The sequence below is a fragment of the Callorhinchus milii genome, unplaced genomic scaffold, assembly GCF_018977255.1.
Source record: "Callorhinchus milii isolate IMCB2004 unplaced genomic scaffold, IMCB_Cmil_1.0 Scaffold1, whole genome shotgun sequence".
Lineage (NCBI taxonomy): Eukaryota > Metazoa > Chordata > Chondrichthyes > Chimaeriformes > Callorhinchidae > Callorhinchus > Callorhinchus milii.
Window position 1 is genome coordinate 40,652,174 of NW_024704742.1, and position 27,718 is coordinate 40,679,891.

A 27,718-nucleotide genomic window follows, 5' to 3' on the forward strand; every position below is an offset into this window, starting at 1 on the left:
GAAATGTCAAACTGCTGTTGTTTTGTGTTACCTCATGGCTGCTTGTGGGATTTGGCCAACACAAATGGCTACATCATTTACTTACAAAAAGAGTCAATGCACTCGAGTGTGATTATTTGTAAAGTGTTTGGGAGATATTTTGACATGATAAAGAACTATAAGGATGCAAATTCATTCTATCCTTCTATCCAAATCTGATACAAGCAGATTGCTGTTCTAGCCAAATGTTGAATTGGATTTGTTATCCTGAATGTACAGATTCAGTTATCGTAGAATGGAGTCAGAGCACAACTTCAGTGTCTTGTTTGACTCTCAAATCTCCTTTAAATCCATATCAATATTGATCTGCTCAGCTTTCCTCCTGCTCCGCAATATTGCTCACGTCTGCCACTACCTCTTTCCTTGGGCTGCTTATCCACACAGTCATCACAGTGGAGTCCTCTAATCACGTCTTTGAGATGCTTCGAAGCGCTTCACTGAATATACTGTAAAGTGAATTGACTGTATTTTTGGGGCGAAACTGGCAGCCAATTGCGCACAGCAGTGTCTCACAAACAGTGGTGGATTAAGTGACCAAATTATTATTAAATCTCTCCATAATCCCACCCTACCTCTGCGACCTTACACCCTGCCAAGCCGCCCACTCACTCTGCTCACCAGGCACTTGCCTCCTTCACGTCCCCCACCCTACCCACCCCACTGTCAGGTTTTCAGTCTATTTGTCCCCATTCTCTGGAACTTCATCCCGGATTCCCTTCATCTCGCTCCTTCCCTCAAGGTGTGTCTCAAGACCTTCCTCTTACCGCACTTTCGGTCATCTTTACCCCCGCCATCCCTCCCGAATCCAGTCCCCAGCAATGGTGCAAACCCTCGACTGTCCAGTGATTTGGGATGTTCCCTTGGCCTGAAGTTGTGGATTTCTGGATTGTCATGTCAAGCTGATGTCACTTCCTGTCCATTGCACGCATGCCTGATAATTGCAGGAAATATGGCTGATGCCACTTCCTTCATGCTGTGCTTGTTCACTATACACAGGAAGCACCAAAAACATCATTAAGGGAGCATTTCTCGTGACTTGAAGCCAGCCTTTTTTTTGCATTTTGCTTGTAATGCTGGACACAATGGATCACTTTTTTCTTCATCAGCTGGGTGTCTTGACGCATGCGGAAACCCATCACCAAGCTTAAGAGTATCCAAACCAAGCTGAGATTTCCATGCATCCCACCTACACATGGAAATCCCAAAGATAGATTGTTGGAATGAAACATACACTCTCTCCCTGGAGGAATGCATCCTGCTTACCTAATTCCGGAAAGTATTAGGCACAGGTTGGAAAAGAGCCTAGGCTTGGGGAACCCAGAGTGTGCGTTGGAGTACTGCTGGAGTCTAACCAACTAAAACTACACAGCTTGCCATTGATATAATAATATCAATATCGCATATAACAAAACCCTCTGTTATATGCATGTACAATGAAGAGATTAAACCCAAGTTATAAATAATGACTGATTTTTTACCATGAGGAGATCCAAGAGTTGTTTTCTGCTACTGCTTATCTTTCCTGAGCTAACTGCATTATTTTTCCCTTAATTTCCTTAATGTCTATATTGTACAGATTTTTTTTAGTGAGAAAGTGAGGTTGAAAGTCCAAGACTCATGGGATATTGCACCACTGGGGTGTAAAGAGTAAGAGAAAATTAAATGAATCCAGAATTTTTAGTCAGACACAATACAATTTGCAATACAATTTAAATTCTACAGCAACTTTCATACTGGGAAGGTGTCTCAAAGGGCTTATGATGTCAGTTTAAGATTGAAAGCATTTTGATTATAAGAGGAAGGTAACACTGAGTAAACTAAAGAGTTTGAGTCTCGAGGCCATGGGAAAGAATGATTTGGAGTTGTGCAATGTTTCTTGATACAAACATTGTAGCCAGAATTTTTTTTCTTTTTGGCCAGCTGGGTGTCTGACCCATTTGGAAGCCCAACACTATGCTTAATAGTATCCAATCCAGCCTGAGAGTTCTGTGCACTCTCCCTGGTGGGATGCATAAATAATTCCAGAGAGTATTAGGCATAGATTGGAAAGAGCCAAGGCTTGGAGATCCCAAAGTGTGCATTAGGGTACTGCTAGAATTTAACCACCTAAAATCACATTCCTTTCTCGATCAACCGCACATCTGACACACGTGGAAACCATTGCCACGCTTAAGAAAATCCAAAAAGCAGCATTCCACACATGTGCATGCCACCTAAGCATGGAAATTTTCCATTGGAATGGAATGTGCACCCACTAATCAAAGAGACAACAACAACATGCATTTATATGGTGCCCCTCGTGCGGGGTAGCTTCCCACAGATATACCCTACTTATCTAATTAGGCACTGGTTGGCAAGAACCAAAGTTTGGGGGACCCAAGTGTGTGCGTTGGTGTACTTGTGCAAGTTTCCTTACTCCACACAGAGCCTAATAATAATCCCTCCAAAACAAAACAATAATAAATTGGTCATTTCAATCCATGACTGTTTGTGGGACACCACTGTGCGCGATTGGCTGCCGCATTTCGCCCACAAATACACAGTCAATTCACTTTACAGTCTATTCTGTGAAGCGCTTTGAGACGTCTATAAGATGTGAAAAGCGCTATATCAAATGCAAGGATTATTATATTTATTATACTGCTGGAGTTTACAAACTTTTGACTGCTTCTAGAACTATCCATCCCATTAAGGGCTTCACCATGCAGGATTAACAGGAGCTGAGTGAGAAGAATCCATCAGAAGTATTTGCACATATGTTAAGACTAGTTTAAATAATTTCTCAAGAGCTGAGAAGGTTTGTGGGTGGGTGACTAAGTCTTTAAGATTATGAAGTGTTATTATAGGGTAAAATACTAATAGATAACTTTCGGTGCTTATCAAGTCGGTGTTGAGAGGGCATAAGGTGTAGATAATCACAAAAGCAAAGGGGAGGATGAACACACTTTTTAACACAGCAAGTGGGTGAAATGTAAAATTCATAGTTTTTGAACAGAATCCATAAATTTGTCTAAAATGGAATTGGATGCTTGATAAAAGAAAAAGGAAAATATTAAAGGGTATTTAGCAGTGGAGTAAGATTAGATTTGTTTATAAGTTAGGAAAAAAATAGTTCAGGCTTAATGGGCTGAATCTCCTACTTTTGCATATTTGTGCAACAATATTCTCTGATTCTATGAATAGTTACAAGCTGTTGGGCTGAGCAGATTATTTAAGGAATAAGTGATCTGATTTTACATCTCTTGTCGTACCACACTGTCCATGTAAAGGAATTTCAGAAGTTCTACGGGGAAAGCTACCATATAACTGAAAATAGCTATAGATCTGAAATGGAACTGCATTGGCACTTTAGTCAATCACAAGAATGGCTACAGTTTCACACGCGAGTAGTTCATTGATTCATCTAATTTACCTGGCAACATCCCAAAGGATTACTTTAATACCTCCAAATCCTTCTTAATTTCGAGGATCGTGCCTGCTTTGTTTTCCTGTTCCACATACTATTAAAAGGCTAACTGAAGGCTGGAGTTTTAACATGGGGTCTGCAATATAAAGGCATGAAAGTGCTGCTATCGCTGCATAAAGTGCTGGTCAAACCTTTTTTGGAATATTGTGTTCAATTTCAGGTACTTAACTTTAGGAAGATTATGCAGTAAAGCCCAGTTATAACTGATGGGGTCCATAAAAACACAACCACAGCCATAAAGGGGTGTGATTGCATGCATTACAAATCGATTTTTTTTAGTAAATCCATACACCAATTGCATTATAACTATATTATTAGGCAACATGTTATAATAAGAGTTTCACTGTATTAGTCTTTAAACGTATCCAATAATAGTCCACCAGATCAATATCTGAGATGAAGGTAATTCATTCTGATGTGGCTGGGTGAACTTAGGGGTCTATTCGCCTGCACTGAGGAGGTTAACTTAATCTGATTGAAGTTTTTAAGATAATAAGGAAACATGACAGCGACACTACACAAGAAACAAAGTCTTTCAGTTTAGAACATTTCATTTTAATGAATATTCTTCTTGGATTTTAGCTGTCTGATTATTTAGACAATCTATCATATTGTAAGTATTATTGAAGCAACCTTTAAGAAGAATTAAAAGGGCTTTGCTTGCCAGCATGCACTACCTTTGAAGATATTTTTGGAGCATTACTAATACAAAAGATTGAAGTGTTGCAGAAATTCATAACCATATGTTTGAGCACCAAATCCAACTCTAGCGTGTGTTTGTTTAGTTCATATAAGATCAGTTTTTAATTATCAATATGATTCACATAAATATGCCCAATTTATTTGCCTGTGACGTGCAGAGTGAATATTTCAGTACATCTGCCAGATCTTGAACCAGATAATAACTTGAATAAAGAAATTGAGTGATGTTCTAACAAGCGAACCATCCAATTTAGGCTATTCTCTGTGGCAGGTCTTTTTTTTCTTTCAAAGTGATCATGTTTCATTTCATAGTTTAGCTTTAGTGTTTTATGTAAATAGTTGAAACCCCATTTCCTCACCCTTTATGTGCACAGTTAAGAATGTTTCAAATGGCTTTATTCCACAGAAAAGCGTTTGCTACTTTGAGAAAGTTTGTTTCTAATTATTTATTTCTAGCTAATGTTCCAGTGTGGCTGATCAGGGTGCAAACTCATAGTTATTTGAGTTTTGTGGGGTCCACTTATGGGACCCTCAAAGATTGAATAGAGACCAGCCACCAGGGTCACCCTTATAAAGTGCATATACTTGTTACATCATCTGTTTATTCTTCTGTGGCTTTTCTGGTTCTCATTCATTGTCGGTGAATGCTGTTCATGTCTTCTGTTATATACTATCTCTATCTTGGTGTTTGGAATGTGGACATCTCTGCCATAAAACATTGTTGAGGAGGAGTCCATGAATTATTTTGAAAGAAGATGAAGAATCTTAAGAGGGTTTGAGGTGACAATGCCATCGGACACCATGCTCTTTTCGCCTCCCCTGCCACGCTCCCTGCTCAGTGTTCGTCACAGTCTTGTAAAGAGCTTTGTAAAAAATGGTACCCTATTTGTTCCTCCTTCCGCTCCACACCACAATCGGTGGCCGAGCCTACAATCATTACACTCCAACCTCTGGATGGAACTCTAATAATAATAATAATCCTTGCATTTGATATAGCGCTTTTCATGTCAGGAGGACATCCCAAAGCGCTTCACAGAACACACTGTAAAGTGAATTGACTGTATATTTCTGGGCGAACGCGGCAGCCAATTGCGCACAGCAGTGTCCCACAAACAGTCGTAGATTGAAAATGACCAATTTATTATTATTTTTGGTTTTGGAGGGATTATTATCCCTCTACCTCACCCTCCTCTCAAATCCCACCTTAAAACCTACCTCCGACTAAACCTCCTTTCTCCCTATCCCCTTCCTCCTAGCTCAGTGTCCACTGTGAAGTGCTCTCAGACCTTATTCTACGTGAACCAACTATATAAATGAAAGTCGTTCTGTATAAATGCAAGCTATTAATAGCAGGGGAGTGGGAATATGGGGAAAAATACCAGAACAGACATGATTGCCGAAATGGCTTGCTTTATGCAATAACATTCTATGATTCTAAACAAAAATCAGCAATTGATTACTAGCAAACTCCATGTTCGATGAACATTAAAGGAGTTTAATAATCAGCGGTCAAGTATCCTTACCCACTGAATGCTGTGATTGTATTCTGCTTAACAGGTGATCTCACTGAGTGCCACTGATAATATTCATTGCAGCAATCGCTTTCTGATCTTGACTTGATCTCATCTACAAAGAAACCGATCCCGATCGTCAGTGTCTGATACAGTACAATAAAATTTTACGTTGATTTTAGTACTTTTCACACTGGGTGGAGATCGCCAGGTGCTTAGCAATACTGGCTTGGCACCCGAGCTGGGCAGCAACACAAACCTTTCAAGCTCGTTTTCAGCCAATGAGACACCTTTTTTGAAATTAAGTTACCCTGCTTCTTAAGATGGATGATTAGTAAGGGGACAAGGATACATAAAATAAAGGACAGTTTAGAATTGAGATTAAGCTATTTAATGGGGCAAACGGGTACGCATTTCAAATGTTCCATTTGTCTGAAATTGTATATTTACTTTTTTAGTCATTTATTTTGTTACAGTAAGTGTCATTCTGATTTTGCAGTAGCATTATTGCTAATAAATAGGGTTGTTTTGTCACTTTTTTTAAGATTTATCAAAGCAGACAATGGGTTGTCTCACAAACAGGCATTTCCACAGACCTATAAAAACTATAGGGTTGACTGCCAAACCATATTAAAGGGGTTTACTTGTCCATTGCAAGAAATATAATCCTGTTAGTGCTGTCGGGTGTAGCCGGATATTGGAAGTAGTATAGTTCTTCATAAGGAAGTTCAGAGACCCCGTGTTAATTATTGTACATGTCCTGCAATCCCATCAAGGTCTTTACGATGTCTCTCTTTATAATAAGTGTATAATTGGAACAGCTGTGAAAATACAGATTAGGATAGTCAACCTGGTGTGTTGCCTATTCAAATGTTTCTTCTCAGGGCTTATTTTACAAGACCAAATGTGGAAAATATTATTGTCCCGCAAATGACTTTTGCTGCTGTCTAAATCTCAGGGTGATCGGATGGCAAACAGGAATAGAATTGCAACTTTGACTCCTCTCTTCCCCTCTCTTCCCCTTGTCCAGTTGTAACACTTTACCTTCATTGAGTTCAACTGCTTAGCACATAGCGAGGCTCTTCTGCTCCTGAATAATAGTGACTTGATGTACTTTTTCCTACATCTTTTTTCTGGCAAACAATTTTATAACAAACTGGATTGTGCTGGAGTAACCTCCCCTAACCGAGCAGTTTCAAGACTACATCTGCACTTATATAAACGTTTTCTGATTTTAAAATGTTATTATAGAATCAGTGACCATTTATAAGGAAGTGAATGAACTGAGTGGTACCCACTTAAATGTCCTGGTCATTTTCTACATGTTTTCATTGCAGGCTGAGAAGTCCAAGTATAACAGCCGTTACATTGCTGGTTCAGGAGATCCACTGGGACAGTTTCAACTGGACATTGATATTTCTGGCTTGATATTCACACATCATCCCCTGTTTAGCCGTGAACATGTACTGGCAGCTAAACTGGCTCAGATGTACGACAAGTATCTGTTTCAGCAACGGAAGAACCTCAGCACTCTTTATTCTGACAAGGTATGAAGAGTTGGTCACACAACTCGGGCCACGGAGACCTTTTTTTAATATATAGTGTTTGTTACAGTTTGTATCAATTGCAAAGAAGCACAAAAACACCATTGTAATGTAGTGAAATGTCCAACGTAACAAAGATGCTTAGAACAAATCTTAATTGCCCACTTAAATACATTTGGGCACTCAGAAAATTTTATTATATCTATTACACTTGTGTATTTGATTTTGATATAGCATGGAAATTTATGGTACTAATTGTTAGTTTTGCAATGGTTTGCTTTGACTTAATAATGTTTTCTATTTCCTGTTTATCTGAACAGTGCTCAAATAGTAAAGTGTGGTATATCGTATGCCTATTTCTGACTCTCTGGTCTTTTAGCTCTGCCTAGCCCTGCATTGGTGATGAATGCCTGTGATGTTATATGATGGTTTATCGTTCCAGTTAAATGCCCTAAGAAATGCAGTGAACAACATTGTCGCTGGTGACACAGGCGAAGGCTCAGTGGTACGACACCGGATCCTGGACTATAAATTGGAGATCAGGTGAGTCGAATTCACTGCACAAATATTTAAGGCATCTAATAGTTGGACTGTTCATTAAGGTTTTATTTCATTGTTTTAAAAATTTGAAGAGAGTACTTCCCAAATTTATATTTCTCCAAAATATGTGTGTTTTGTGTTTGCATGAGGAGCGGCTCTCTACAAATGTAGAATTGCACAGTAAGTTACTTTAGTAATCTTTGCATTTGATTTACAATAGCTGCAGCAACTCCAAGTGCTCATGGTCTTCTGTAAAGTGTAGTGGCTTTATTTGTAGCAATAATGGTAATAACAATAATATTTACATTTGGTAAAGCAATTTTCTCGTCAGGCGAACATCCCAAAGCTTTTCACCGGATGTGTGCAATATATGAGTGTGTTTTGTGGGCAAAAGCATCAGTTTACGCTATGTAATATCCCACAAACAGCCACAAAATGAGTGACCAATTCTTTAGAGTGTTATTGGCCAGGACACTGGGAGAAACTCCCCTCTCTTTTCAAGTGCTGCATCCACGCAATTTGACAGATGGAACCTTGGTTTAACATCTCACCAGCAGGACAGCACCTCAGACAATGAAGACAACAACAGTTTGCATTTATATAGCAACCCTCATGCAGGGGGTAGCGTCCCAGAGCGCTTGACAGTCGCAAAGCACAATGCAGGCTGCGGGGAGGAGGAGGTGACTATAAGCACGGTCGAATAGGAAGGTCTTTAGGCACGACCTGAAGATGGGGAAGGAAGAGGCAAGGTGGAGGGTTAGAGGAAGAGTGTGGCTGAAAGCGCAGCCCCCAATGGTGAAACAGAGGGCACGATGGACCTGCAGAAGACCGGAGCCAGTCGAGCGGAGGCAGTGGGTTGCGGGTTGGCAGGTCAGCGAGGTAGGGAAGTACCAGAGCATGAAGGGATTTTAAAATGAGTGTGAGGATCTCGAAATCAAGCCCATCGTTGATTAGAAAATGCAGTGCCTCCCCAGCATTCTGTCGTAGTGCCAGCCTAGGGTAAGGGCTCAAAGTAATGATCCGTCTGCACTTGCACAATTTGTTGCTGTGACTCGCGTTAGAGTAGAGCAGCTCGGTTAACATTTGTGCCCTTTAAGGGTTTGGGATCTACTTTTAATTCATATCCAGCTGGAAATGATGTTTGGAAATGCATCAGATTAGTAAAATGATGTTCTTTGCTGTAGTTTGTCCACGCTTTGCTGCTGCTGCAGTGTGAAGGATTCCATGTTGACCTGTATTGCTGGACGGTAACCACTTGGTGGCACTCTATAACTGTGAGTCACTTTCTGCTCTCAGCGACAAGCGGCTGAAGTCACTGCAGCCGTAAGACACAGTGGAGTCTTTAAACATACACATGATGTTGCCATCCAGTGGTTGGAAATAATTATAGCAACATATTTTGCTGGATGAAAGGAATAAAAGAGTGGGGATAAAAAGCAAAGGTGAACAGCTCCAATGCAATACTGGGGGAGCGCTGCATGGTCAGAAGTGCTATCCTTTGGCTGAGACATTAGAACCAACGTCTCCTGTTTGGTCTGTCAGGTGGACGTTAAAGATCCCACGCGACTATTCAAAAATAGAAGGGAGTTTCTACCGGTATCCTGGCCAACAATCCCCAAATAAAATTAGCTTCATGGCTGTTTGTGGTACATTGCTGGACACAAATTGGCTGAATACATAGCCACTACAGTAAAAATCCTGATTTTAAAAAAAAGCACTATGAGATGTCTTGATGAGATAACATATATCAAATGTCAGGATTATTATTACACTAAAACGCCAACAAGCCAGACTAATGGTGGGGATTGGGGGTTGGAGTGGAGATCCGGTCAGGCAAGCCAACATTCCCGGCCAAGTATAACTACAGTATTGGCATTTACTGTCTGTTTTTCAACGCTAGCTTTTTTCAGCGCCAAGAAATCCTATAAAAACAACAACTTGCTTTTATAAGACGCCCCTCACGCAGGGCAGCATCCCAGAGCATTTTTAATTATTTGAATCCTGTAAGCAGCAGATAATGAATAAGTTATAAGTCAATATCCCTGGTCACTGAAGGCCAGCAAGCACGGTAAGGCGTCTGCTCGGATAGTGGGCCGCTGGGAGTCTGCACATGTATATTTTTTCCATTCCAAGCCCGGTCCAGTAGGTATGAATTCAGGACACCTGGAGTCCAGTAAGCCGGGGGTTTACTGTCCGTGCCACAGCCTTAACCTCCATTAGGACTTTGCTATAATCGCAGAGAAACTGGAAAGACGTCATTAACAAAAGTTAACAAAAACACAAATTGTACTTTTACAGAACAACAAGAAGGATGTGCGATGTGGAACAGGAGAAAGACCGCACATTGCTGAAGAACATTGTGAAAGTTTGGAAAGACATCAAGTCACTCAGAGAGTTTCAGACGTTTACCAACACACCATTGAAATTGCACCTTAGAAGGTGAGGTTCTGATTCATTGATTGTCGTCCCTACTTGTCCCTCGCACCCTCCGCTCCACCATTGGAGTCGCTTTCAGCCACTATACGCCAAAACTGTAGAACACTCTTCCTCAATCCCTATGCTTTGCCCTTTTGTCCCCCTATTCAAGTCCTGCCTGAAAACCTTACTTTTCAGCTGTGCTTACGGTCACCTGCCTCCCCTCCGCAACTCGGAGTCAGGCTCCGCCACTGTTAAGCGCTCTGAGACGTTAGCCTGCGTGCAGGGCGCTATATAATAATAATAATAATCCTTGCATTTGATATAGCGCTTTTCACGTCAGGAGGACGTCCCAAAGCGCTTCACAGAACACACTGTAAAGTGAATTGACTGTATATTTGTGGGTGAACGCGGCAGCCACTTGCGCACAGCAATGTCCCACAAACAGTCGTAGATTGAAAAATGACCAATTTATTATTGGGTTTTTTTGGTTTTGGAGGGATTATTATTAGGCGTGTGGAGTAAGGAAACTTGCCCAAGGGTTCGCCCTGTCTGGAATTGAACTCAGGTCTCTCGCTTGCAAAACGAGTGCTCTAACCACTAAGCTGCAGGACTCCACATATAAGTGCAAGTTGATGTTGTTTTCTGCACTAGTTTGAGCTGTGTTTATTCAGCTTCATAATAATAATAGTAATCCTTGCATTTGATATAAAATAATAATCTGATATTCGATAAACCAACTTATCACATCGTTGAGACGTGTCAAACCACTTCACAGATTATATTGTAAAGTGAATTGATTATTATTGTGGGCAAAATGTGGCAGCCAGTTGTGCACAGCAGTGTCCATAAATGGTCATGGACTTTGTGACCACATTTCTTTGACGGATCATTACCGCCAGATACCATTCTGACAATTGTCTAACAACCGGGTTGCTACTTGCTGCTAGGTAAACAGAGGTGTATGGAGTAAGGAAACTTGCCTAAGGTTTTACCTGGTTTGAAACTGTCTTACAGCAGACTGACTGTGACCCAATGTCATGAGGTTCATGTTCTTGGGAAAACTGAACTCTTTATTTATTCAAAGTAAAGCAGTCACAATGAATTAACTATATGCTGTTAACTCTCCACGTTAGGACTTTGAACTCACTGTCCAGGCTGACACTCCAATACAGTGTTCTGATACAATCTATTCATCTTTCAGATGAGACATTAAACTGAGGTCCCATCTGCTTGTGCCGGTGGATGCTAAAGTTCCCATGGTGCTATAGAAAACGAGAAGAGAGTTTCTCCCCGTGTCCTGGCTAAAAATCCCCCAAATAAAATTTGCTTCATGGCTGTTTATGATGCATTGCTGTGCACAAATTGGCTGCTGTGTTCACCTACAAAATGCCCAGGCACTATATTTTACAGTAAAAATCCTATAAAAAGCACTAAGAGATGACTTAACAACATGATAAGACGCTATATCAAATGCAAGGATTATTGTTACACTAAAACCCCAGCTAGCCAGACCCTTGGGGGACAGAGGGGAGATTTGTCCAATGAGACATTAAACTAAACTGAGTTCACATCTGCTTGTGCAGGTGGACGTTGAAGTTCCCACGGCGCTATTGAAAAAGAGAAAGGAGTTTCTCCTGGGGTTTTGGCCAAAAATCCCCCAGTTTAAAATTGGTCATTCTCTTCATGGCTGTTTGTAATATATCACTGTGTGCAAATTGGCTGCCGTGTTTGCCGACAAAATACAGTCACTACAGTTTACAGTATAATCAGTGACACTCTTTGAGCTGTCTTCCAAATATGAAAGGCGTAATAATAATCCTACATCAAACGGTAGGATTATTATCTATTATCATTATTACTCATTACCTATTGATTATCACTAAACATTCAGTGTTGGATCCCTCTTTTTATTCCTCGTGAGTGGCATTTGCCAATATCGGCTTTGTAGAGCAGTATCATCTGTCACTACATTAGATATAAAATGGAACCAAGCCACGCTCTATTAACTCCACACCCTCTATTAATTCCACATTGTGACTAATTTCAAGCAATAATCTCTCTGGGTTCAGAGGACAGTTACATTTCTCAAGCTTTGTTTTTACAGTTTCCAAGACCACCAGACCTTCCTAATGAGACTGCAATTCCATAATCATTGCCAGATAGTTATCCTTGCCTATTTAAGTATGTTTAACTTGTTTTGAAAAGAAAAAACATTATATTTGCATTCAAGTACAATTTTCCATTATTATTATCACCTACAAGGCCATTCACGGCCTTGCTCCCTCCTACCTCTCCAACCTACTATCCCCCTACCTACCTGCCCGTACCCTCCGTTCCTCTGGCTCCGGTCTGCTCCACGTCCCCCGCCCCAACCGCCCTACCATCGGTGGTCGGGCCTTCAGCCTCTCAGCCCCCAGGCTCTGGAACTCCATCCCCCAGTGCCTTCGCCTTGCTTCCTCCCTTTCCTCCTTCAAGGCCGGTCTCAAAACCTTTCTCTTTGACTGTGCCTTCAGCTCCCCTCTCGACTCTCTTCCTCCTCCTCGCTCCCTCCCTTCCCTCCCCTCACCCTGACCATTTCCCCCCTCCTCTCTCCCTCCCTTCCCTCCCCTCACCCTGACCATTCCCCCCTGCTCGGGTCATGACCCAACTGTGCAGCGCCTTGGGACGTCCTCCTGACGTGAAAGGCGCTCTATAAATGGAATCTTGTTGTTGTTGTTGTTGTTGTATTGTAGTATTAGAAAGCAAAACAAAGGGCTCACATCCTGGTGTCATCTCTGAGGATTTAATTAAGAACATAAGAACATAAGAAATAGGAGCAGGAGTAGCCCATTCGGCCCCTCGAGCCTGCCCCGCCATTTAATAAGGTCACGGCTGATCTTCTAACCTAATTCCATTTACCCGCCCTATCCCTGTATCCCTTAATCCCTTTAGTTTTTAAAAATCTATTGATCTCAGTCTTGAATATGTTCAGTGACTGAGCTTCCACAGCCTTCTGAGGTAGAGAATTCCATAAATTCACTACCCTCTGAGTGAAGAAATGTTTTCTAAACTCAGTTCTAAAAGGCTGATCTTTAATCCTGACACTATGATCCCTAATTTTAGATTCTCCAACCAGAAGAAGCAATCTCACAATATCTATCCTGTCAAGACCCTTAAGAATCTTATAGGTTTCTATAAGATCACCTCTAATTCTTCAATATTCTACAGAATATAGGCCTAGTCTACTCAACCTTTCCTTGTAGGTCAATCCCCTCATCCCAGGAACCAACCTAGTGAACCTACCTCTAAGACGAGTGTCATTTGTCACTTTGATGTTTCTGTGCTGTGGGTGGCACGGAAACCCGATTGGAGGTATTTATGACCGGTGTGGCGAGAGAGGAAGGAACGAAGCTGGGAAGCAACGACTTGTTCCAGGACCTTGGAGAGGAAAGTGAGGTTGGAGATGGGCCTGTAGTTTGAGAGCAGGAATGAGTCTGGGGTGGGTTTTTTAAGGGTAGGAGTAATGACGGCTGTTTTTAAAGGGGTGGGAACGGTACCAGTGGACAGGGAGAGGTTTATGATGTCTGTAAGTACAGGAGCAAGAAGGTGGAGCTGGGAGATAAGGAGAGGGGTAGGGATGGGGTCGAAGGGGAAGGTGGCCGGTTTCATGTGGGTTATAGTGGTGGTGAGAGAGGATGGGAGACAGGTTTGAAGGTGTGGAGGGAGGGATAGGTAGGGGCCAGGATGAGAGGGAGATGGTAGTAGATGGAAGGGCAGAGGCAGCTGAGTGGATCCCCTCGACTTTGGATTTGAGGAAGTTCAGTATCGCCTCGCAATTAGCATTGGAGGTGAGGATGGGCGAGGTGTGAGAGGTTGAGCAGAGGAGCCGGTTGGTGATGGAGAAGAGGAGCCTGGGGTTGTCCTTAGCCTCCAAGATTGTCTTGGAGTAGAACAACGATTCAACGGAGGCAAGGGCTAATTTAAACTAATTTAATTTAATTCCGTCACTGCAGTATGTGGAGAACATAGAAGTTTAATCTTTCTGCTCTGCCATTTGTTTTCTTTCTAATAAAGAGAAGAGGTTGACCGGAAAGCCGATGAAACAGCTTATGAATCTGAAATCCAGGCTGAGATAGCAGAACTATTGGAAGAGTATCAAGAAGACTATGAGAAGAAGCTGAAAGAATATAGGGCTAAGTACGAGGAGTGGAAGGCCTGGAGAAAAGCAAAAGTAAGTAACATAATTGACTCCAGTTAAGCACATGGATATATATAGGATATCAATCAGTGAGTTACCAAATTTTCCAATATTAGATGAGGAATATCATCAATGCACTGGGCAAAATTGTACGTGGACAATACTGTTAGAGCAGACAGAACGAAAACCACGTTCAACCTCCACTGGAATTTCCATTTGTTTCTCTTTCCTCATTACCAAAGGGCTAGCAGGCTTGTGGTAAAATTGGGACACAGTAAGTCATGCAGGAAGATTCACCAATTACCAAGCTGAGCTTTGATTATTTTTCCCCCATTGACCTTCATCCTGTATCCACCAGACACTTGAATATCTTTTAGGCCAAAAGGAGCAGCTTCTACCTACTGCCAATCCTGATTGAAATGTTTATCACCAAATCAAAATCAATATCCATGATAATGCCAATGCAGATCATGTTTCTCTGTATTCTCTGATATTCTCAGACTCCTATACAGAAACTTGCCCATTTGCTTCCATGTACTGTGATACAGTATGTTCATGTTTCCGTGACAGAGAGCAAAGAAGAAAAAGAAGAAAAGTGTTGGTGAGCAGCAGGACGGCGCCGATGATGAGGATGTAGTTGTTGGTGAAGACGTCCCAAAGCCTGATCCTCCAGAGCAAGTGGATATTCAGGCAGTGGAGCAGCAAATCCGAGAAAAAGCAACCATGATTCGCCGTAAACCTGGAGAACCAATCTTGATCCCAGAACTTACAGTGGCTGCCACAGTCACAACCACCAGCCAGTGTCCAAGGTAATTCATTATTTGGGGAGCACAAGTTTGCAGGGCTATGGGGAGAGAGCGAGGGAATGGGATGGATTAGGATAGCTCTTTTAAAAGAGTGAGCACAGACGCAATGGGCCGAGTGGCCTCCTTCTGTGCTTATAATTCTGTACGATTCTATGATAATGGCAGTATCGCTAGTTAGGAGGTACAAAAGAATGACAGCGATTGGGTAAAACTACCTCAGCCTTAATATTGTTCTAGGCCACCAGAATTTGCTGGCATGCAAACCTCAGATCAATTTTAAGATTATTGATTTAAAAGTCCAAGGTAAAGTATTTATAAAGAAATCTCAGTAATGATCTGGTGCCACTGTACACTGGGACTCTAACATTCTGCAGAAAGCAGTTGGAACGCATTGATTGAGCACTTTGGTTTGGTGAACCTTACTGCCTTCGTAAGGCCATGTGGTGAAGATGGCAAAAGGAAACAAATCAAATGCCAATTCAATCCACCGCATGCTTCCATAATCCCAATGGTTGGGTTATGCAGTGCAATACAATTTACATTTATATAACACCTTTCAATTAGGAGGCCATCTCAACAAGAACAGCTTGCATTTATATAGCATGGGGCAGTGACTCAGAGCGCTCAAAGCATTTCAGAGTGCTGAATGGGCTTTTGACCTGGATGGGAGCTCAGTATGGAGGAGAAAGATGACCAAAAGTGCAGTTAAAGAGTTAACCGTTTGGTGGCGTTGCAAGACACTCAGGAGTAAATTACCCTCTGTGTTTTATAGTTCAGGAATGTGGTTTGGCAAGATGTATCCAAGGAGATGGGTAGTACGTGAAAAGTCCGATTTGCTTTTAATTCGGATTAGAATTTTAGTTTTTGTTTGGACCACACCATTGTGTGTCTTCTGTAAATACCGTATGTAGTTTGTGAAAACCTATTGTAGTTGTGCGAAAGACAACACCAAATGTTTGCTTCCTTCTCAGAGGAGAGCAGCTGAGAAGACGAGATGTGCAGAAACGCTCCATCTACTCCAGAGTTCTGTTTAACAACAAAGAGGTGTCCAGGACCAGTAGCCGGACATTACCTGCAGACTTTAGGATTCATTTTGGACAAATTTTCAATGTTCAAATAGTCAACTGGCCAGAATGTATAGCGATTCAGGTATTTCTTCAGCAATAATAATAATAAATCCTTGCCTTCTTCAAGGTCCGTCTCAAGAATTTCCTCTTCAATCGTGCTTTTAGACACCCTCTACCTTTGCACACAGTAATAATATCCCACTGCCATGAAGTGAATGATCAATTTGATTTGAGGGAACGTTGGCTGAGATTTTTAATTTGTTCTATACTCTATTCCTGAATATTCCTCTGTTGCCAAAGATGCCTTATTTTGGCTGAGATGTAATCCCGAGATCCTGTCTGCCTTTTCAGATGGACATTAAAGATCCCACAGAACTATTCAAATTCCAGATAAAATTGGCCTTTTGCAGGATATTGCTTCATGCAAATTGACTGTTGTGTTTGGCTACAACAGTTGCTGACCATTGTTTGATTTGGAGGAAAGATGTTTTTAGGGTGTACGCAGCATAATTTTCAATGTGTTTCAAGAACCTGTGAAATTAGAAAATCACGATTTAGATGGGAAAATTTTCTTGGAATAATATCTTCAAATTGCTTCTATCCTCTTTCCACTCAAATCACAATACCATCTTTGCTGACTCTCAAAACTATAGCCCATCGATAACCTATGTCTAGAGTTTTAAAGAAAGATCTCTTCAAAATGTAGATATCCTTTTATTCTGTGGAGTCCTGTAGCATGTTAGTTAAGCACTCGCTTTGCAAGCGAAAGGACTTGGGTTCGATTCCTGGGTGGGGCAAAACCTTAGGCAAGTTTCAGCACCTGGGGACGTCCTCCCGACGTGAAAGGCACTATACAAATGTAATTTAGGTGTTGACAGGCAAGTTTCCTTATTCCACACGCCTCTGCCAATTTAGCTGTAAATAGGAACCCGGATGTTAGTCGATTGGAGGATCACCTTTGAAGGATAATAATCACTTTAAAATAAATAATTTGGTCACTTAATCTACTACTGTTAGTGGGACTCTGCTGTGCATAATTGGCTGCGTACAAAATGTACAGTCAATTCACTTTACAGTATATTCTGTGAGGCACTTTGAGACATCTCAATGACCTGATAAGGCAGTATATCAAATGAAAGTATTACTATAAGAATCTTTGCATATCACAATACTAATACTGCAGTCACATCACATTCATTTTAAGTAAACTTTAATAGATTTTAATAGATTTTAGTTTTAAGATTTACATGCTGTCCCATGGCCTTTTATGTTTTCAGCCTGCATCACAGCTCTTTATTAATATAAATTTTGAATTGCCCTGTCAACAACAAAATTACATTTGTATAGTGCCTTTCACGTCGGGAGGACGTCCCCAAGCGCTGAAAATGTCGGAACTAGTTAGCAAATCTTTGTATATCTCTAGGTGAGCTTATGTGGAGCTCTGCATCATTTGCACTGAGCCCACAGAGAGAGCAGTTTGCCCACTTACATTTTTCTCCTGGTCTGATACCACGTTGATGCCTTTACATGTCCACATACACATTTTGTGTTGGGTCGTGCTTACCAGTAGATTGTATCAATTGTTCCGCTGGTGGTCGTTGAGGGTTCAGCTGATATGCAACATCATGGAAGTGAAAGTGCAATACATTCTTCTCTTTTCATGGCTAGATATTCGAAATAGTGGGAAACAACAGCACGCAGCTTTCTGAAGTGTTCATCCCCATCCCGGAGACAAACGTCCTCACAGGAGGTGCTCCTACCGATGAAATTGAGTTTAGCAACAATCAGCGAGTGTCATTTGACCACGAGGGAGTTGGAAGCGGTAGGTTCTGGGTGCACTGCTTTAATACCCTCAATATTTGGATGTTCGGTAATGTATATAAACTCTTTACGTTTCACTTTCATGGCTTATGGCATTTTCTGACCCTCAGAATTTAATGACTGCTTTCTCATTGCTCCCTGTTATCCATTACACCAGATGTTCTCTTTAAAGTTTTATCAAGCTGTTGGAATAATTAGATCAGAGCTGAACTTCTATTTCTCGGGTATGGTAGTGTGGTGTGTTGGTGCACTTCTTATTGAAGCACTTCCAGTCTGTTTTCAGATAAATGGATTCACACTTTGTTTTTCTTGCAGACGTGCCATTCTCATTTGAAGCTGATGGAAGTAATAAACTGATCCTGTTGACCTCGGGCAAGTTATCTTGTAGCGTCTCCTGGGGAGTGCGAGAGGATGGTATACCACTCGTGCCTCCCATGTCTCAACAAAGCCATGGGGTTCAAAGGTAACTTGTGTCATTTCAAAGATGTGCGGTTTGTAATTTCTAGGCCATTGGCAAATCTATACACAAACTCTATAGGTTACTCTTATGTGTTGAACATTAACCCATAAAATGTGTGCATTTTTTTTTCCTTGTTCTGGACAATTGAATACTAATTGTAGGCTAATGAAGCTTTCATAAATCTGTGCCTTGGGACACTCTTCCGATATGAAAGGTGCTATATAAATGTAATTTGTTGCTGTTGTTTGCTACAATTAGTCTTTCGACTACAGACAAGCTATATTTAAGTCAAACTGTCATCAGGCTGACCTCGCTTGTTCGTGAATTTTCTGTGTGGCTTGCATTGTCTCTTGCCATTTTAAAAATGCATTTTGCAGTTAAGACCTTCTGTAACCGATTCATTTTTAAAAATATTTTAGTGCATTAAAACACATTGATGCCATAGCATCTATTGGAGCATCTGGATTGACGGACATGAAAAAGCTGGCAAAATGGGCAGCAGAATCCAGGCTTGACCCAAATGACCCCAGCAATGCAGCTATCATGCAGTTAATAAGTGTAAGTTTGGTTTATTGTATTGAGAAAAAATGTGTAATGCAGTTTCTCCCTGACTGTGACAATTCATAGACTCCAGGGAAATAAATTGCAACCCTAATTGTTAAGAAATGTTAGAATCTCAGTTTAACAGCTCTGACATTGCAGTGCACACCTAGACTGCTGGTAAAATCACAGGAAGCCAAACTGGCCAAGTTCTAGGTCATCAGTTGACTGCAACATCACTTGCTGCTTTGTACGTCCCAAATATAATGACCCAAACATTCCAGAATGAAAGTCTAGCAGCATGCGGGAAGCGAGCAAGCCAGCTAGGTGCATGCATAGTGAATTGGATCCACCCAGCGACTACATTACATTGCAACCAAACAAGCACCACAAAGAAGCGCATTGTACTGGGGCTGCACTGCACTATAGATTGTCTCAGTGTCCCCAGTCCAGTGATCGGAAAGAAATGAGCCGGGGTCCTCTCCTGAACTTTTGTTAAAATTAGATAGAGCTGAAGGACACTGTTAAGCGCTCTGAGATGCTACCCTGCGTGGAGAGCGTTATATAAGTGCAAGTTGTTGTTATTCACTATTTCCCACTGAGAAAAATAATTGGATAGTAATAATCTGAGATTAAATGAGTTTTATATCACTGTATTTATTTTGTATAGTTGCTAATTGAGACAATAGTGAACCATTCCTTCTAGCGTACCCATCCAACTCACCAAAATATTCCTTTGATACATTTATCTCATCATCCAATAACTGCAAACCTTTTTGAAACTTTTATAGTTTCTTGTTGTACCATCTATGCTCTCTGTATCTCTGTAATCTTTATTGCAGTCTTCTTGTTTAAAAAAGGATGAAGATTTCTGTCATGCTATTCTCATTGTTTTCCTTTTTCGAGATAAATATCTTTTTGTTTAAAGATATTATTGAGTTTGATTTATGCAGGTTTCAGGGCAATCAATCAAGCAATTTTAAGTCTATTCCTACATGTTCCCTTGGTTTGCTGTAGGTTGCAACCAGTGGGGAGGTTCAGGCTGATGGCTTTTTCAGACTTGAGCAGCTGCAGGAAGAATTCAACTTCATCTCAGACGAAGAAATGAATAGATCCAAGAGGTTCCGGCTGTTGCATCTCCGGAGTCAAGAGTTGCCTGAGTTCCGAAATTACAAACAAGTGCCTGTTTTGGATCGTGAGATCTCGGAAAAAGTTTTCCAGGTAAGAAACGTTTGCTCATTTCTCAGGTGTGAAACTGCATTGGAGTTTTATCTTTTTATCCTGGAGATGCTGTGCTTCCAAGGTTTAATTATCCTGGGCACTGAATTCTGTCCAGTACAAGGGAATTGTGTTCAGGTGGAACAGTAAAACTACAGGGAACATTGTTTTCAACGTGCTTTTCGTGAGGATGTTTTCCCCATTGTTGCTAAATGTACTAGACTAACTGTACTAACCCCTTCTAAACTCAGAGTAATTACCAACCAACAAAGAATAAGGTCTGTCAACAAGAACAACAACAAATTACATTTTTATAGCGCCTTTCACATGAGGAGGGCGTCCCAAGGCGCTGGACAGTCAAGGTCCAAATCATTACCCCACTGACTTATGGAGGAAATCAGTCACTGCACTTAATAGCAATTATCTCTAAAGTGCTTTGAGACTTTTTACATTATTGGTGCTACATGGAATGTAACAATTATTATTACTCCGGTAAATAATTTTGCTCAATGCAGCCTGTGGCACAATCCCCAACACAGAAATATACAGAGCTGATAAAGGATCCAGCTCAATAAATCAGATTAATATGACATTGTATGAAACCGGATTTAACTTTTACTTCTGTCCTTGAGGCTCAGCTTTTGCATGTCCATGTAGTGAAGAATAAATTTGTTGGGTTCCTTCTACCATAATTGGATCCTCGCCATTAACCAATAAAGGTCTGAACACAGAGTTGTACAATCGAGACCGTTTATTCAACAATGTAACAGAAATATACTACCAGACGAGCAGTCTTACCTGATGACCAGCTCTTGGCTCAGCAACCTGTAGTTCTTATTCTGTGGAGCTCAACTTTCCCTTGTGTGTCTGTTGTATTCATACCCAGCTAATTGGTGTACTCGTGATCTGCTCGTGATGGTACTTTTCCACTAACCTATGTGCCCTGCTGAGACTCCTTTTCCTCCTTATCTTGTTCCTTTGCTCACCCTCACTTTTCTTCCTTATAATAATCCTTGCATTTGATATAGCGCTTTTCACGTCGGGAGGACGTCCCAAAGCACTTCACAGAATATACTGTAAAGTGAATTGACTGTATATTTGTGGGCGAACGCGGCAGCCAATTGTGCACAGCAATGTCCCACAAACAGTCGTAGATTGAAAATGACCAATTTATTATTGTCTTTGGTTTTGGTGGGATTATTATTAGGCTCTGTGTGGAGTAAGGAAACTTGCCCAAGGTTTCACCCTGACCTGCCTGGAATTGAACTCAGGTCTCTCGCTTGCAAGGCGAGTGCTCTAACCACTGAGCTACAGGACTCCACAAACCAGTACGTTTGCATAACTTGCATTCCAGTGGTGTCTGTCAGGCTTTCCACCCACAGACAGCTTCATATAAGTCTTACTCCTGTCAACTATTTTCTATACTAACAGTCCCCATCTTGAGAGTGAGAAAATAAGATTTTCAATCTCTCATTTTATCTATGATTTATTACGCTAGCTAACTGGTCAGATTGCACTCGTGTAGCTCTTAATAGGAGCGCAAATAACAGAAAGACACAATCATTGTAAATAAAATTATGGCTTCAGTGATCACAAAAGCATAAGACATGAATAATAAAGTTTAGTGCAATTAATTAATCAGATTGATACAGTGGCTGTGATTAGGAATCAACTTGTTAATGTGGTTCTATCAATGTTGATTGTAGAATATCTCTTCTTAAGATCGGTTAGACTTGTCTTCTTCGTTCCCAAATTTAGAACTTTTTAGTCACGTTGCCAAGTCAGCAGTGAGACCTTCAACAGCTTGTTTTTGCCATTCATTGTAGGGTTAAAAATATATCCATCAAGGTTGGTATTCTCCTTTTGTTCTTGGCAACCTTTATGTACTGATGTTACCATTGTCCTTGAGAGTCCATAGAATCAGTTCTATTTCAGCAAAACAAGTCCATGAGTCTTCGCGATATCCTTTTTGGTCAACTTAAGACAAACCAGAATTCTGGGTTTGCGAAATGTCTAGTCCCCACCTCGAGTGGGTGAAGCTGACAACACAGCCCATGATCACCATCAGCATCTTCACGATTCCCTTTTACTTCAGCCACCACATCATTCCTTTCAACTAATATTAGCATCATTCCTTTCAACTAATAATTACAGCACATCATTATTAATAATAACATGATTAACAAATAGTATGGCCACAGAAATTTTAAATATTATTTCAGTGGATGTTCTCTCTATCCTTTCCTTCTGGCTTTGAGCATTACTGAAATACTGGAATAGACAAAGTAAACGTTACATAAAATAAATCAGAACAATGACATTCTTAATACTATCACTTCTTCTTGAACTGTCACAGTGTTTACCCATCGACCCCATAACCGCACGCTCTACCAACGCATACAAAACCTGCTCGGTTGCCAATGTAGACCCTATCCTCTGTGCAGGTATTGGCCGCTGTTGTAAAGTAGACGATTGATTGGGTTGTATTTGTCCACTCATCTCCCCCCCAAGTCGGTCGAGCTGAAATTGAATGTGAAGACCAGCTTTATGGGTGGGAGGATAAGCAAAGTATGTCGTCCTAGAAGAAGTTGCTGGAAGGAAATCGACCTCCATAGGGTGTAACGAGCCATTGTCAATATCTGTAGGAACCAAATCACAAAGTGAATTCTCCCGTTTCTTTAAACATTTTAGTTGGTTAATATGATTGCAGTAAAGTTGGGGACCATCATGTGAAGTGGGAATAGAAATTTGATCTATTTGTGCTACTGTCTCAAAATACTTGCACTACTAGCTTTACCAGGGATTCAATTGTAGCTTGGACATGATCATTGATTGTAAAAACAGTTTCACTTTATGTGGAAACCAAAGAGTTTTCTCTCTGATCATCAGCCTGTATTGATCAGCATGAAACAGTGAGTGTGCTCACAGTCAGTGGCTACAGTCAGTGATTTTTAAAGTTGCCGTGCTGTATAAATTTATTTTCTCTTTTTTTTCAATGAACCCATCCTCTCTCTCTCTCTCAACTTTTGTTAATCTCTTTATTTGAGAGATCAGCATTTTGAACTTTCTTGACACCTCACAAGTATCAAGGAGACTAAACTGTTTGAGGGCTTTCAGATAAGCCAATACGTCATCTCCCTGTCTGGTCTGGAGGCATATCGTTGAGACACAAGGATCTATACGTTGCTCAGTCAGTTGTCTCATTGCTTTTAACTCCTTCTGTAATCTTTCAAATTTAGAAGTAACTATTTGTCCCAATCTTTCTTCCAAATTGTTCAATTTTACCAAAGGCCTTGAACGCTTTTAATATTGAATGCACAGTCTTTCCCAAAAGGCCTCAAACCTTTTACAGCTGGCCTCGAACCACACAATTAGCGCAATTATTCAACAAAACAAATTTTAACCCTGCTGGCCTCGAACCACACAACTTTCACAACGGCCTCGAACCTTTTATAATAATAATAATAATAATAATTCTTGCATTTGATAAGAGCGCTTTTCATGTCTTCTAGGCGTCTCAAAGCGCTTCACAGAATATGCTATAAAGTAAATTGACTGTATATTTGTGGGCAAAACGCGGCAGTCAATTGCGCACAGCAGTGTCCCACAAACAGTCATGGATTAGAAATGACCAATTTTATTATTTTTTGGTTTGGAGGGATTATTATTAGGTGTGTTATAAGTGAGAAAGACTTTGAAAACTAGAACAAATAAATTAGTCAAAACAGTTATTTCTTTGGTTCAAAATGTTACTAGAACAAACCATTGCAATACTGTAAAACATATATATATATTACCTTGGCTTTGTAAATTTGTCCATAAGTGCCTTCACCTATTATTCCAATGATGTCAAATTTGTCCACACAACGTTTTGTCCACACAACCTTTTAACCACTTAATCCGGGTGGCCTCGAACCACCACAATCCGTGCTTCCCGGGTTTGTTCGAATAACCTTTCTGGACTTACACATCTGTTTGTTCAGTTAGCAAGGATCCTGCCGACTACGCCAATTGTTGGGTACCTTCTACCATAATTGGATCCTCGCCATTAACCAATAAAGGTCTGAACACAGAGTTGTACAATCAAGACAATTTATTCAACAATGTAACAAAAGTCTTGCCCGAGTTCTTATTCTGTGGAGCTCAACTTTCCCATGTATTCATACCCAGCTAATTGGTGTACCCGTGATCTGCTTGTGATGGTACTTTTCCACTAACCTATGTGCCCTGCTGAGACTACTTTTCCTCCTTATCTTGTTCCTTTGCTCACCCTCCCTTTTCTTCCTTAACCAATATGTTTTCATAACTTGCATTCCAGTGGTCTCTGGTCAGGTCACAGACAGCTGCATATAAGTCTGACTGCTGTCAACTCTTTTCTATACTAAAAAGTTGATTGTCTTGTGGATTATTTCCCCCCCCACAACCCTACATGGAAATACCGAAGATTGGAAATCATTTTGGATGTCAGCAATGCTGTATTGTCTTACCATAAGATCACAAGATCTCGGCTGTTGATTTAGATGAAGAGGGCCTTTTGGCCTCATTTGATCCTCATTGTCCTAGAATATTCACTCTAACATCTTCCCATCCCTGCATCAAACTGCTTTTAAATAAGTCCAGCATCCTGGCCTGAACCACCCTTCCTAGCCACCTGTTCCAGTTATTAATTACCACTGGGTAAAGAGAAACTTCCTGGTGTCTGTCTTGAAATTGCCTTATGTAACTCTAAACATGTGTCATCCTGTTCTACTGTCTTGATGCAAAAATAGAATAATCCAGTTATTATACAATTGTTGGAGGGATTATTATTAGGTGTGTTATAAGTGCGAAAGACTTTGAAAACTAGAACATAAGCATAAACTCAGACCTTGCGTTATAAGGATGGATTGTGTAAAATGGCTGCCAAAATGGGGTCGTGGATTCCTCAATGTCATTGCAAGCTTGTTACTTCTAAGAAATGCTGCTGGTGTCACTTCCTTTGTAAAAGGCTATCCATGACACTTCCTGTATATAGAGTGCATTGAAACTGTACAGAGTGGGAACACAGGATGCCAACACTACAAGTAGGTCTGTGTTAAACTAGGACACTTTATAATGGGTCTGTCCTGTGTAAAACCTTTGTTTTACATTTTTCCAGTGGGAAATATTTTGATGCGCTAATGTGCTGAGTCGCGGATCTCTACATGGTCACAGTTAGGATGATGGGAACAGTCCTTAATCTTTCCCGTACAGAGAGAGAGAATGGCAGCAGTGGGGAGGGAAGAGTAAGTCAATCCAATATTCACAACAGTCGTAATTTTGGGGGCTTTTGTTTTGAGTTAAACTTGTGGTATGGGTGCACTATGTTTTATTGTACTTTTACCTTAGGACTATGAAAAGAAGTTGCGGGAGAGAGACATCATTGACACAAAGGACCACCTAGATGCTCACAGAGTAAAGGTAGCAAAGTATCTACAGAAGGTAATTTAACTTGTTAAACTACAAGCACACCTTCAGGCATTATTACAATTTAAACCCTTCCAAGCTCCAAATGAAAACCTGCCAGTTCAGTACTGGACACGTTGCAGTAACAATTTCAGCAGGAGCAGACCATCAGATTTGTTGTCTGTTTTACCTTCCTGGGAGCAATCGACATGTAGTTCTAGTGAGCGTTTCACCAAAAGCCAAGATCTGTTTCCTTGTCAACAGTTCAAGCACATTTTTTGTAAAATGTGTTGACTTTGTGATTCTCCACACACAACCTTTCTGCAGTGCATGCTTGATGGTTAACATTTTCTTCCAATCAAGTAAGTTGTTATTTGTGCCACATTTCCCTGTGTTGAAATCCTTTTCTTGCTATTTTAAAATAAAAAGCTGTGCAACAGAATCCCAGAATCATGAGCTAAAATTCAGTTAGAAAAGCGAGAATATGATGAAAATACAGATATCACAATTTCTACTTTTTCTTCCCCTCATAGGTTCGAGAGTCTGTTGTGAATAGATTCTTGGTGGCAAAGCGCAATTACATCCTGTCTGATTTAGTTGTAGAAGAAGAGGTTCCCAGCATAGGGTAAATATCATCTTGTGTATGTTTTTGCATTTACATTTTGACCCTCATATTTTAAATGCTTTATTTTATGGTAAAATGGGTAGTAAATGTGCTAACGGCATTCATCCACACGCATGTATCTGCCGCATACTTTGCAGATGAGCATTGAGCATTTGGGGGAAGAATCCATGTGTAAATAAATATTATCAACTTCCAGATAACTCATCACAACTTTGCACCGCATTGCCTTGTTGGACTTTGAATGTCATAGCTCATGAAATTCATGTCCTCTCATTGTGACTGACTAGTTCTTGGTTCTGTTTCTTACTCTGCTTTGGTGTGTTATGCTCACTGTTACACATCCCAGTTAGTAAAGGTCTCCAACAAACATTTCTCTGCTTCAAAATCAATCCATGTCAATTTCTAAGGCTAAAAGTGTTCTTGTGTCAGATCAAAAGAATTGTGGAAACATGCCATCAAAATTAAGACTAAAAATTAAGAATTTGCACAATCTGAAAGTGTTAAGACAATCAACCTTAAAACTGAAACCAAGTTGAATATTGTCTCCCCTTCTCCAGTTTCCCTCTCTTTAAGCCCAGCCTTTCCCACCAACCCAGATAAGCATTGGACCTCACCAGGCCAGGTTATGAACAGGAAAATCAACCAGGGTTCCACCTCTGATCGCAAAATAAGAGAACCCAATATGGGTACCCGGGTGTGTGGATGTTGGAGAAGGACAGGATCAAGCTTAAGCTTTAATATCACTGACAGTCAAATAGTCGACCAACTCTACTGGTTTAGCGCATGAATGAAGGCCACTCTTGAAAAATTGCAGAACGTCACGTGATAGGAAAAATAATTTTTTGAAAGGGGGAGAAAATCAGTGAGCGGAGAAAAAAAATGTTTTCTGTATTTGTTTTGCTTTCATTGATTTCCTTTCATACGTTTTGGTTTCTTTATTTCCACTGCCTGTTCAGTTCTGGTGATCGAGGGTATGTTTTTTTTCCTGCTTATTTCCAATTGCTTTTCTAATGTTTTAAAAAAGTTTTTCAACTTTTCATGATATAAAAAAAGTTTTTTATTAATGACATAAATATATTACTTCCTTCTCGCTGCTCTTGTTTTCAAGTTGATGTTCTTTCATGCATCTTACTGTTTGTTTTCTTGTTTTTTTGGATTTTTTTTTGCAGTTCTCATGGTTCAGGGTATGTTCCATTCTCTTTCTCTTCCTCTCTTATCTGTCTGGTTGTTTTTTTTATTAATCATTTCTGGCACCTTTCAACATAAACTTTTCTATGCAAGTATTTCATTTTACAAGCAGTAAATTTGTGTTTTTTGAATATTTTGGTTTCGGTTCATACAAGCAGATTTCGCCAAGTTA

General features: G+C 40.5%; 1 protein-coding gene across 2 annotated transcripts in view; it reads left to right on the forward strand.

Moving 5' to 3' along the window:
* cc2d2a (coiled-coil and C2 domain containing 2A) overlaps window positions 1-27,718 on the forward strand; it is a 64,352-nt gene that overhangs the window by 18,333 nt on the left and 18,301 nt on the right. For both annotated transcript variants that reach the window (XM_007889001.2, XM_007889002.2), the window contains exons 14-25: window positions 7,056-7,265; window positions 7,705-7,805; window positions 10,101-10,241; window positions 14,274-14,430; window positions 14,968-15,206; window positions 16,175-16,352; window positions 17,939-18,092; window positions 18,407-18,554; window positions 18,971-19,109; window positions 20,109-20,312; window positions 25,677-25,769; window positions 26,267-26,358. In XM_007889001.2, coding sequence (XP_007887192.2) covers window positions 7,056-7,265; window positions 7,705-7,805; window positions 10,101-10,241; window positions 14,274-14,430; window positions 14,968-15,206; window positions 16,175-16,352; window positions 17,939-18,092; window positions 18,407-18,554; window positions 18,971-19,109; window positions 20,109-20,312; window positions 25,677-25,769; window positions 26,267-26,358 — 1,856 coding nt within the window. The remainder of the gene's footprint in view (window positions 1-7,055; window positions 7,266-7,704; window positions 7,806-10,100; window positions 10,242-14,273; window positions 14,431-14,967; window positions 15,207-16,174; window positions 16,353-17,938; window positions 18,093-18,406; window positions 18,555-18,970; window positions 19,110-20,108; window positions 20,313-25,676; window positions 25,770-26,266; window positions 26,359-27,718) is intronic.